The 12,369-nt window shown below is 35.4% G+C and overlaps 1 protein-coding gene across 2 annotated transcripts in view; it reads right to left on the bottom strand.

Annotated features, from left to right (window-relative positions):
* LOC148649407 (inactive dipeptidyl peptidase 10-like) overlaps positions 1-11,917 on the bottom strand; it is a 123,316-nt gene extending 111,399 nt beyond the window's left edge. For both annotated transcript variants that reach the window (XR_015926346.1, XM_088606021.1), the window contains exon 1: positions 11,545-11,917. Coding sequence is in view for 1 of the 2 variants with exons in the window: in XM_088606021.1 (XP_088462147.1) it covers positions 11,545-11,604 (60 nt within the window). In the remaining variant the exon portion in view is untranslated. The remainder of the gene's footprint in view (positions 1-11,544) is intronic.
* Between the last annotated feature and the right edge of the window lie 452 nt (positions 11,918-12,369).

Raw genomic sequence — 12,369 nt, 5'->3', positions numbered from 1 at the left:
CTACACAGTCCTAGTATTCAATATATCGAATAGATTTTCCAAATTTATTGAGAGATTTTGTTGTCTGCCAAGAAGGGGCATCATTTCAATTCAGTTTAATGGATACTACTGAGAAACCCTTACAGAGAAGAATCAATAGTAAGCCATTTGTGTATGTGTTCAATGAATTAGTTGGTGTCTGGCCATGGTGACTTTATATCACTTTTCACGCTGTCTGTACTATCCATTACTGTCCAGATGAAGTGATACAAAAGACACCAAGCAAGAAATGCAAATGCTTCAGCTGAGCCAAAGCTGAAAACTGAGACCTGGAGTCCTCATTTGCAATTTCAACATCTACTGGAAAGAATGCCTCTGAACTATGCAATCTGCAATGCTCATGATACTCTGTACTTGTTGAAGCTGAACTGTGAAAGGTATTTGAGAGGTATCCAGATTTAAATGGTACAAAATAAAATGTTTGTTTGATGCATATCAGATTCTGCCTGCTGGGCTCTCAATCAGAAGGAGGTGAACTCTGGCATAACTGTTGTTTGAGTTATTAAAGGAACTGGTCTCCCAGTTAAAATGGAGTTTTCAAAGAATAGTACTTAAGCACAGAGCAGTGTTTAAAATCCTCATAAAAGAGAAGAAGTTGTGATGATTTGTAAAAGCACAAAAATGGCCATAGTGTTGATTTTAGTTTCCTTTCCAATGCCTTTGATTGAAAAAAAGATGTTTACAGGAAGAGAAAATAGTATTAAGGATTCTCCCAAGTCCTGACAGTGAATGTCTCAACCACTGAGAAAGCTGACTGAGGACTTTCTACACATCCTGTATATGCACGTTTGTGTTAGGGATCACAAGTGTGGTAGGACTTGACCCATGATACACTGTGGAACTCAACCACAACTTTTGGTACAAGGAAGCTTATACATGTTGGTTCCCATAAAAAATGGCTGCTGTAATAGATTGGTGCAACATTTTAGTTTAAGGGAAAAGGATACTCTCCTTCAAAGTATAATCGATGTTGTCATAATCATGGATCCATCAGTCTGCTAAAACAATTCCTAAGGATACCCTTCAGATTAAAAGTGATAAATACATTTAATGTAATACATGCAACTCAAACCAAACACCAATATCTAAATTAATTTTTATGCACAACCCATTGCAAAAGCTGGGTAAAATACTACATGAAAATATCCTGCTTTCTGCAAATGTCCATTTCCTTAATGATGATGATGTTCACCTCTGCTGAACCTTTATGCATTAGGCACATTGTTTCATACAGGAGAAGAGTAATGTGGTGTGCAGGAACTGTCATGCTAAGCCAAACTGGTAATGCAGACTAAGAGTTATGCATAAGGGTCTAGATACTTTCAAATCCATTTCACATTACATATTCCTAGAACCTTAGGTACAGTTGATGCATCGATGGACAATTTCAAAACACATGGTCAACGTCATATATCATAACATGACAGCATTTTTTACACACATGCTATGTATGGAAATTGTTGCAATTGTTACAAACTATCTAGAAAATTGAATAGCCCACAAATAGGAGCATGTTTGCAGGAAAAAGATGAAACAATTTTCAACTCATTGCAGTCAGTGAGTCAATTCCTTAAAGAATTCTTCTTAAAGGGTTTGGCACAGGTCTTTGACTAGAAATTGCTTAATAATCATGATTCTTAACTTTCTGTTGCTGTTACATAAGGGTGTGGCACCCTTTTGCACATATGTTTGTTTCTTATCTTTCATTTTATAATAAAATATAATTCTTAGCAACATAAAGTGTTGCAATTCTTTTTTTAAACCCAACTGACCTTACTTACTCAGGGTTATTTTTTCCCTTTAGATGAAGCACTAAAAAAATCAAATGTGGTTACATTTTTTACTTTATTTCTTTACCCTGTCTAACTCTCCTTTATTTAGCAGTATTTTCTATCTCCTATTATCACTTTTTCTCATTTTGTTGTATATAATTATATGAAGATCTGGTACTTCAGTAATCCCCTCTCTTCTGGTCTAATTTGTATTCAGACACATTCAAACAGACATATTATTTTAGCTAAACAGCTGCTTTTTCCAAATGACTTTGGAACAGCTCCCAATTTATTGCACAGTGGTCTTTGAGCACAGCCTGCTGGTGAGTCTTCTAGTATTCTACTCTCCTTCGGCAAAGTTCATAGAGGTTCACAACACTAAAGCAAGTGATTAATTGTTCCATTTAATGTTGTGATATGTCAATAAATCTGGTAGGCTGTTGTCTAATTTTCCTGAAAATTAAGCAACAAAGTAAAAAAAATTATCTGCAGTAGGTATATCATTATATTACCATGACAAATTTGGATGATAAGCCTAATCACTTTCTCTTTCAAAGGCATTATAAATCAACTGAGGTGCTGGTATCTTTGCTGCATTCAGCTTAAATCAGTCTTTTCAATATTGTGATGTTTTTCTCACTTCACTAATGTTTCAATTTTAAGGAACCGATTTATAAAGAAGTAAATAATCTTGATCATCAAATCCTAGTGAGATACCTGGCTATACAAACTTGTGTATTTGTGTTATCTTGTATTTATTTTCATTTCAAGGAGGAAAATAAATTACACAAATAAGTGTAGGATGTTATCCATTAGGATAATCAACAGGCAATTTCTCAGCCCTGTTCTTTTCACAAACATAAAATATGGCCCTTTGGTGCTGCAGTTATAATTTGTACTGTCTGCATATATCAACAAAAATTCTAGTTTCCTGTTATTCTTCTTTAGGATATGATGTGGCACACCCTGGCCTGATGGGATCTTTAAGTACTGTACAGTATGTGGCTCCATAAGGACCATGTTCTTTACTTACAATGTAAAGCTTAAAAAACAAAAACGAAAGCCTAATGCTTTTTGAGCTCCACCTACACTACCTCTCACACCACTCTATAAATAGCCAGGCAACTAAGGTCCTTACCAGCTGCAGAGTCCAAAGTCTTTCTCAAACTCTTTTCCAAAAAATGCACAGCAATCCGCGGGCTCACTTTCTTGCTGTGGTGCAGTGCATAACAGAGGCTCTGCTTACTTCCTCACAGCAGAGGTCTACAGTTCCCTGCAAGGCTCTGCTTCCTGGTTTTAAATCATCACCCAACCAATGAGCTTATTAGTCTAATCAGTCAGGTGAGGATGGCAGGTCATTTCCCAATGCCTTCTGGAGATGAATAATGGATTAACATATGACTTTATGCTTCTATTCATTATATTCTATAGATTATATTATTATTACATGTAGATAGATACCTACATTTTTAAACAAATTAAGCAATAATGCTATTTAATATCAAAAGCAAACCCAACGTTTTTGTAGGATATCAAGTACTCTTAAATGTAGGGAATGTACTGTAAAATCACATACTGCATGACAGATCTACAGTTTATAGTACATATTATACCTGTACACACATCTGTACATACACGGATTCAATTATAAGACAAATTCTGTACACAAACAAATGCTTTACAAGAGGTATTTCAGCTGATGCTCAATCAAATAAAACTGACATTTCTGATTGGTTTTCACACTAATCAATTCTATTAAAGTTGTGATCAGCAACCATTCTTATCTTCAATAACATTGTAGTTTAATAGTGCAGACAGCCAAAAAAAGGACAGTGTTCAAGGTCATTTCCATCCTGTCTCACCCACACAGTTATTTTCATAGTTATTTTCATAGGCATGAAAATTAAATTCATGCAGGGTGTCAGAATGGAAAGGAGAGAGAACAAACAAGCAGGATTCCATTCTGAAAAGTGCTGTAATTACAGACTGTTAGTGATATACTCTTGCACGTGCTACATCATTTCAGAGCAAGACATTTCCGGATCAGTTGGATATGGCCAATACTAAATATAGCAGAAACAATATCACAGGATTATATTTTTGGTTGCTCTGCTCCTGGAATCAGACTCCACTCCTGGGAGGGAATAAGGTAGGAAAATGACCCCCCCTGGAACTGAAACAATACGGTCACCAAGGTAACACCTTGGGAAGCCTTTCATCTGAAGTCTGATCAAGACCCATGTGACATCTTCTTATCTGCAGCTTTCACATTTAAGGACCAGACATGGGCATTTGCAGATCAAGTAACAGCATATAAATGCAAAGAATTAAGCCCAAGGCATAAATTCATGTGTGTTTGTTTGCAGTTCCCACTGGGAATGAGTATTTTTACTATAGCTGAAAGTATTATATTGAACTCTGCAGGAATGTAAACACCAGAGTTCTTTTAAGATAGAGACCACCTTTCTTTCCTGTCATCATCTACAGAGGACATTGAGAAAACTGTTCCTTGTGTTTCACGAGGTGTCAGGAAAGGTAACAGACATTGACTGTGTTTCTTTGACTGGTGCCGATATACAGTAACAATGCATAATGTTATTTAATAATATATTTTTTTTCCCCTAAGTCATCATTTACTTTAATGATTGCAACTAATTCAAAGGTCTACAACATTAAATATCACTTTAGGAACATCTAATCCTGAAGAAAAAAAATATTGCTTTATACAATATACTGTACATAACCCAGTGCTTTCCTGCCCATCACAGCAGATCAATTTGAAGAGACCACATGATGGCAGTGTTTTGTAATGATACCAAACTCATCATACTCATCACACTGGAATTAAACACTAATGAAGGGCTTCATTATATTTGTGTTTTGTTATATACAGTACAAATATAAATTTCTGATTTCCCCCTCTATTTCCAGTGAGTAAAATTGTTCTTATGTTTCTACATAAGGTTAATATCCACGTTGCTCACTTATTCCTTTAAATCTCTTGGAATGTCACTGTTGTACACTTTATCCATTTCCCCTACCATCAAAAGTTCCAAATATGTGTACTGTTTAATTTATTGGTTGTGACAGTGTGTCATGTACACAGGAATCATACTAGCAACAGCTAGATTCCTTGTTAGAATAATTTTACATTCAAGTTTGCAGGCAAGCCCTGATTTGCTGAATGTTCTCATTTAGGAGTCTAATTCTAATTCTGGAGATTGTGTTCTCACTCTTGATGGCTCTCACATTGCATTGATATGTGCTATAAACTTTAGACTATGGCCAGTATACAGTATGTATATGGTTTGGAATGCCAGAAAACCTCTGGAAATCATTTGTCTAAATTAAATTATTCTGAGGGATTCTGTTTCTTGGCATTTAAGTTTCAGAATACTCAGTAATCTTAAGTGTTTTCTAAGTTCAAGTGGACTTTCAGATGGGACTGTTTTCTGCAATTTCCCTTTCAATACACTTGTGTGAGACTTGCAGTAAGTTTTTGTCTTTTAGCAACCATTCGTAAATTGTGTCTTACTGTACAAACTTAACGTGTAATTAAAACTTTCATTTTATTAAATGTGTCCTTTCTTCAAATTCAGAGGCATATTCCCGTCTTGTCCCCTGATCCTGCCAGATCTCAGAAGCTTAGGCTGACTACTGGGATAGAAGGCCTTAAAGGAAAAGCATTTCACTGCTGTACTGTAAGTGTTTTTTACAGTACAGTAACACCCAGAAGGTCCCAGTAGGTTGACAGTGGATACTATGATAAAGGACATGCTTTTTTGGGGGGGAATAAAAATTGAAGTCTTGATTAAAGATCCAATGGCACTGTTCATAAGAGAAGGGATGTTCCGCTTTGGGCTTGCAGAATAAGACTTCCCCCAAAGGTTCCCCCTCAACTGGTGAACCAGTGTCTTGCTTCTCCACCCGGTATGCTGCGTGGTGGGCATGCTGTTGCAGAATGAAGAGAAGACATTGTACCCCATTAGTACTCCCTTCAATGGTGAAAGGAGTATGATTGCTCCTGTTTGTAAGTTCTACATATTCCAGTTCATACACTACTGTGTATAGAATGAGATTGTGTTTTTTCTCACCTCACATCATTGTACAATAATTGTAACAGAAGGGAATGTTTAAGGGAATGATCTGAGGACCCCACAGTCAGACTGCAGCTCTGCCCAGTTGAGTCCCCAGCTAGGGTTAGGGTTAGCATTCCCACACGACTTGGACATTTTTAACACTCGGTGCTGGATTCTGTGGCCCAAGTCAACTTGAGGATGAGTGATATTTTGATCCTTTCTCAAACGTTTTTTTTTTAGACTTTTAGCGGCCAGTATTATATGTTGCGCATTTCAGTCTCTGTCTCCCAAAACCGCGTCAGATCAAAAGTTGGAAAAAATCCTCTTCCATTTGGTAAACTCTCATAATTTTGTCATTTAAATGGCAAATACAAGTATAACTGCAGGAGATATTTAATGGTTCTTGTAACCCTAACCCTACCATGGCCTGAAATGAATGCTTTTTTAAATGCGATTGTAAAAGCTGTTTTCACCTGACTGGAAATTTGCCGAACGAAGATCTGTTATTGATGAAGATAACTTTTTAACAGCTTGTATGAGTGGTTTTGAATGTTTTAGACCCATATTTTTTGGACTGAGGAATATTTTCAATTTTAATAAACTGAGGACCCCACAGTCAGACTGCAGCACCTCCCAGTTGACTCCCCAGTTAGGGTTAGGGTTAGCATTCCCACACAACTTTGACATTTTTAACACTCGGTGCTGGTTTCTGTAGACCAAGTGAAAATGTGAGTAAAATTTCAATCCGATCTTCAACTGCATCTTTTCAAGCAGGGCAGACTAAGTCTTGCAATTCTTCTCTTTTAGCAGCCTAAATAGCTCTTTATTAAACCTCTCTGAAGTCACTCATTTATTGCAATGTCATGAAAATATCCTGTTACAACCATCAGTTAACATCAGAGAAGTATTACTATGTAAGAGGGGCTTTTCAAGACACTACCATTATATATACAGATCAATCATCCAATGCTGAAATATTTAAGTGATCAAATGTTCAAATGATTTGTTAAGTTCATTTGTTTTGATCATTCCTTTTAATTTTTATTTTTCCTGCATTTGTGAAGTCCACAGGAAAGACACTTAATATAAAATAAAGATGAGGATAATAATGATGGTTATGGTTATTTGCTTGAGAATATATTCCAGTTTGTTTAAATAAAATGATTTTAATTCTTCCACCCTTAAGACTTCAGTTCCCAGCAATATTTTGCATCTTTATATGCTGATATCCATCTGGGTATTACATATTTAAAAGGAAATGGAAGAGAACATAAAAAGAACTGTTTTTTTTTCTCAAATAGAAAGTTAATGTAAAAATGCTATAATGGAAAAATGTAACTGGTACTGTACACATTGTTTTGGTCTTTCCAACCTTTACTCAGACTGAGTGGAACTCTTGTTCTTCAAACATGTTCTAATCACAATGCTATAAGGCTTCTCTGGCTGGAATTAGAAAAAAATCGAACAGTACTAGAGGCTGATATTCACCACTCACTACAGCTTTGTTTTGTCATTCTACACTGTTATGTAACATTTCACCCCCGCCCAGCTGTCCACAGGAAAAAATGAATATAAATATTTCTGATATGCTGTTGCTAATCTTTGAACTGATTATCAAATAAAAAGCAACAAAAAAGTAGATTATCTGCCCCTTTACAGTAGAACAGTATACACTTTCAGTTATTATCTTTTTTTTTCAGAACACATGCAGGAAAATAAAGAGCCATGCATGAAATCAAATTGCACCTTCACTTTTCATTTCTGTTTGTAACAGCAGGAAGTGAAGTTAAAAATCTTTTTACGACACAGATAGAATTGCAACTGATTCCAGAGACCCATTTTACTTTAAGAAACTGATGCAGGTTTTAAAATTGCTTTCTTATTGTGATGTTGATCTTTAAGACTGACACTAAGGACAAAAGAGCTGTTACACATCCTTGCTTGCTGTCTCTTTTTACAAAAGACTTAAAGCTAGCAAACTGAGCTGAGACAATTCGCAATGAAAGAAATCATGTTCCCTCAACAAGAATGTCACCTGGGAAAGTCAAGGAAAAGTAATAAAGTAAATGACTTCTTTATTGACACCATCTAGACAAAAGACACAAGGGTTTTTTGTTTTGTATTTTATTGTGATGTTGAAAGTGTAGAACTGATAAAGCCCGGAAACAGAATTCATAATTATGCAAGTATCTGATTAACAACTTATTATGACATTTTTAAAGAATGTATTGATTGTAAAAAGATTCAACTGCAGAACTTTCCTGAAAAAAAATAAACTTTCTGATAAATGATGATAAATGGATGATAAATGTATTTCTTATAAATGATATTTTAGATTCACCACCTATGAATATCTCCAATAAAAAATGACCCAAGGCCATACTCACTATAAATATTTACTTCTACATTAAACTGGCTGTTTTTATTATTATTGGGGGAAAAAAGCACTATTTTCTTAAGAATGTTAATTTAAATTAATTAATTTAAATACATTTTACTTTTGTTTCTCTATCAGTAGTAATCATATTAAACATTGTAAGGGAGAAATAACTTTACAGATTTGCACCTTATACCACCAAATATTCAAAGCAAATGTTCACTACACTGTTTTTAATGTCTTACAGACAAAACCACATACTGGATACACATATATTGGTAGAATGTTTGCTTCTGTGTATAATCTATAATGATTTTTTTTTTCAGTTGTGGTTGTGCTTTGCTATTTGTTTTTAACTTGTCATGAGTCATATTTAAGCAGTTTAGACAAACAATTTCATTCTTATGGCAAGTTTTTGTTAGGTAATTTGACAGATTCAGTAAAATGAGGCTTAGCTTTCATGCGCATTGTAGAGTGGCTTGTTGGTAAAATAGTTGTGTGTTCAAATACAAGGTGAGTCACAGATGTTATGTCCTTGAACAACATACTATGCTTACATGGGCACAAATACACTTTGTGTGTACATGGGTACTGTCACTTTGAATTAACGTGTTAGCCTGAAGAAAAGCCCAATACCGTAATTTCCCAATAAAACATCTGTGTATTAGAGCAAAATATAATGTTCTCATGTCATTAGAGAAATGGTTAAGATTATGACACAATGCAATGATATATTTCTTACCAGTTTTGTTCAGTACAGAGTTTAATGATTGTGTCAGTGAAATTCTCATGGCCAGGATCTTCCTTTATTTAATGGGACCCATTAATCTATGTCTGTTAATGCATGAACTGGCGTTCCAATAAGAGTGCCAGCAGCATGATGTGGAAGATTATTAATAAGATAAAATGGCAATTAAGCTGCCCCCCTCAGCAGGAACCCATCCAAGCAAAACCACCACTTAAACTTAACATTTGTAGTTCTACTGTACTGTATATATGGTGCACAAAAATGGGTTTACTTTCATGGCTTGTTTGGTTGCTCATTTAGATGGTTGGTTATTTGTTTATTTGGTTGGTGGGCATTTTTTTGGCTTGAGGAAATCTGCAGGGCCAACACATTGACACAGTCACAGTCCGTCAGTCCAGCTTTTTCTTCCTGCGTTAAGAACGAACTGGATCTCTGGATTCAAGCACGCCGATGATTTCTGTTGTATTGAGAATAGGGATCCAAAGTAAAAAACAAGATAACACGAACAAAACTTCATATTGCATCCATTAGTAATTTATGTTTTTGTATTTCAAAACAAAAAAAGAAATCCAGGGGCTTAAATGTTTTTTAGCATTTACTGCACCACATAAAATCTGCCTGCAGGGCTTCTAAACATATTAATGGCTATATTCATCCCCTGGGTATGAACTCTTCTGAGCTATTAAATGGATTGACAACCAACAGATAAGCACAACTCTTCTCTCAGCTTACTCCTCACCTTGCCTCCTCTCTGGTGTCTTGTTTTTGAATTCCCCAGAAAAGCTTGTAGGTTTTTTTATTTTAATCTGATTTCTCAAACCTAAAATGGTTGGATTTTCAAAATTCTGTACATACGTACTCTATGTAAAAAGATTAACAGAAACAGGTTTAAGAGAACAATTTTAATCCTATCGGTATTCCTCTTGAGTTTGAAAATATTAACACAAAATCTAAAAGATTGATTTTTTTAATGCTTTTAAAAATATGAAGAATATACAGTAATACCAGAAAGGTTTTAAAGATGTTTCACCCACAATAGAAACTTTTAAAAAGACTACTGTATGTATTTTCTTGTCTTCTTTAGTTTTATGATTTGGTTCATCTGTTACTCTCAAGCACAATCTTGAAATTAATAGAAAGCTTGCAAAACAGAGTTTTGGTCAAGGTGTTTTACTTAAGAATGACAGCTGTTCCTGTCCACACTTAAGCTAAACATAAAACTGATAACTCTTAAAATAATAACTCAAGTACTAAAGAAAGCCAGTCAAGAAGCAGATGGACAGATTTTGAAACTCCACTACAGAACTACAAATTCAGACTGAATTTAAAAAATTGATTAATTTAATGTAATGTATGTGGGACTCCTTTACAAATGTAACACACCTTTAAGACATCCTGAAATCAATCACCAAATGGCTTGCTATTTGTATTAAAGACTGCATGATAACCTGTCATGAAGAGTGTTTATTCTGCATTTTCAGTTTTTATTTAACTTTTTAACTTTGTATGCTTGTTCTAAGATATTCTAAGTTAGGGTTAGGGAGTGCTAGTCCAGTCCTGCAGGGTTCCCAAGCATTTTTCAAGAAGCAGCTGAAGAGAGTCTAAAACAGACGATTTGACCGGATATGTAAACAAGTAGTTTAATTAAGTAATTGAGAGAGGAGGTGGGCAACTGCCCTTCCAGGAGTAGAACTGCCTATCCCTACTCAAGATCTTTGACTATATTTATGTTTGCCATTCTAATAATTCCACAAAAAAAAATTCTTTTAATGAAAAAAAATCCTTGCCACAACTGAAAACACATTGATGTGCAAAAGTGCTCTGAACTTCATTGGCACATGTGTAAAAAAAAAAACTGGTACAGATTCCCATTCCAGTTTCTTACACAGCTTGAATTTTTTTGTGTTGTTACTGGAAAATATATGTTGCGAAATAAATGACAATCACAGAAAATCATTCATATTAATAGTCATTAATAAAACAATTTAATATTTAATTTAATTAACGATTTTAGCATTTTGCACATCCATCTCCATTTTCTAACCACTCTGTCCAATAAGTGTCCCTCACCAGGACAAACATGCTTTAAAGGGATTGATGGATTTTTTAAAAAGTACACTTTTTCCTGAGCATTTCACTTAACCCTTTCACTTTACAGTTTTTAAGTGCTGTCCCACTGGTACAGCTTCCTACTATGGCAAACCTTTGTTCACAGACTCCAAGCAGTTCCTGCCAGGCCATTTCAGGATACTTCATTCATACTGGGGGACAATTTTTATAAAGAATATGGAGTTTTTTTAAAAAAACATTTCATATTTTACCTTTTGCGCGTCATTTTGTAAAAATATACTTCAGAACTGTGTTTCTTACTTTGAATACCCTAGCGTGAAAGGAACATGCCCCAGCAGGAAAAGTTGTTTTGATTCTTTTCCCGGATTCCAATATAATGGCAAAATAAACTTCCTAGGCAAAAATTCACGGGCGCCAAAAATATCCGATCTTCCATAAATCAAGCTAAGCGTTTCCTACCTTTATGTCTTTGGAAGAGTGGCTTTCACAGTGCTGAGATACGGTAGCCGTTTGGTTCATGTTTCAGCACCCTGGATAGCTCAGACCTCTCAGTCAATCCTGCAGATCAAAGATTTCTCTGAAGCTCCTGTACCACAGGTGCTTGGCTTTCCTGAGCTTTCCCACTCTCCGGAGCTGTGCAGTGGAATGATGAAGTCTTGTGGGCACTTCACCTCCTCTATCCTGTGACACGTACACCACCCAACCCAATAATCCAGGCGCAAACTACACTCTGTGCCTACAAACGCCGTAGTATGCCAGTTGGCAAGGTACCTTTCGATACGTACTGTATGTTTTCATGGGGAAAAAAAAGGGTAACGTAAACTTTTGCTTTGTGCCTCGACTAATTTTTCACTTGTTTAGCACGCTGGGGAAAAAAACAGAAACTACCTATACATTCTCAGCTTCCTGGACATCAAAAGCAGCAAATCCAGTTTTGAATAGTTTCTCTTAGGAATATTATGCATGAGTATATCTCACAACTTCTGCCGAGAATAATTTGACAATGGTTCTTTCACGCTTTGTTTTAGATTGAAAAACTAACAAACTTCTGGCGTTTCTTTTATACTCAAATCTTGTAGTTCTTGATATCGATATCATTTTTAAAAAATGTACAATTCTTACACAGTAAGCGTTTATCACTGTAAATTGTTTCGACATTCTTTTGCTTAGCTGTTTAAATGATTGTGACTGAAAGCTACTAGTTTCTAGGCTACTCATCTAAATAAGTAGCGAATACGTAATTTGTGCTCATGAAATTCGCTCAATTTGTAATTGTGATTGATA

Source organism: Lepisosteus platostomus, chromosome 14 (assembly GCF_059453375.1).
Source record: "Lepisosteus platostomus isolate fLepPlt1 chromosome 14, fLepPlt1.hap1, whole genome shotgun sequence".
In the NCBI taxonomy this organism is placed as follows: domain Eukaryota; kingdom Metazoa; phylum Chordata; class Actinopteri; order Semionotiformes; family Lepisosteidae; genus Lepisosteus; species Lepisosteus platostomus.
Note: the sequence above shows the minus strand (reverse complement) of the source record. Positions and strands in the feature narration are given on the sequence as shown.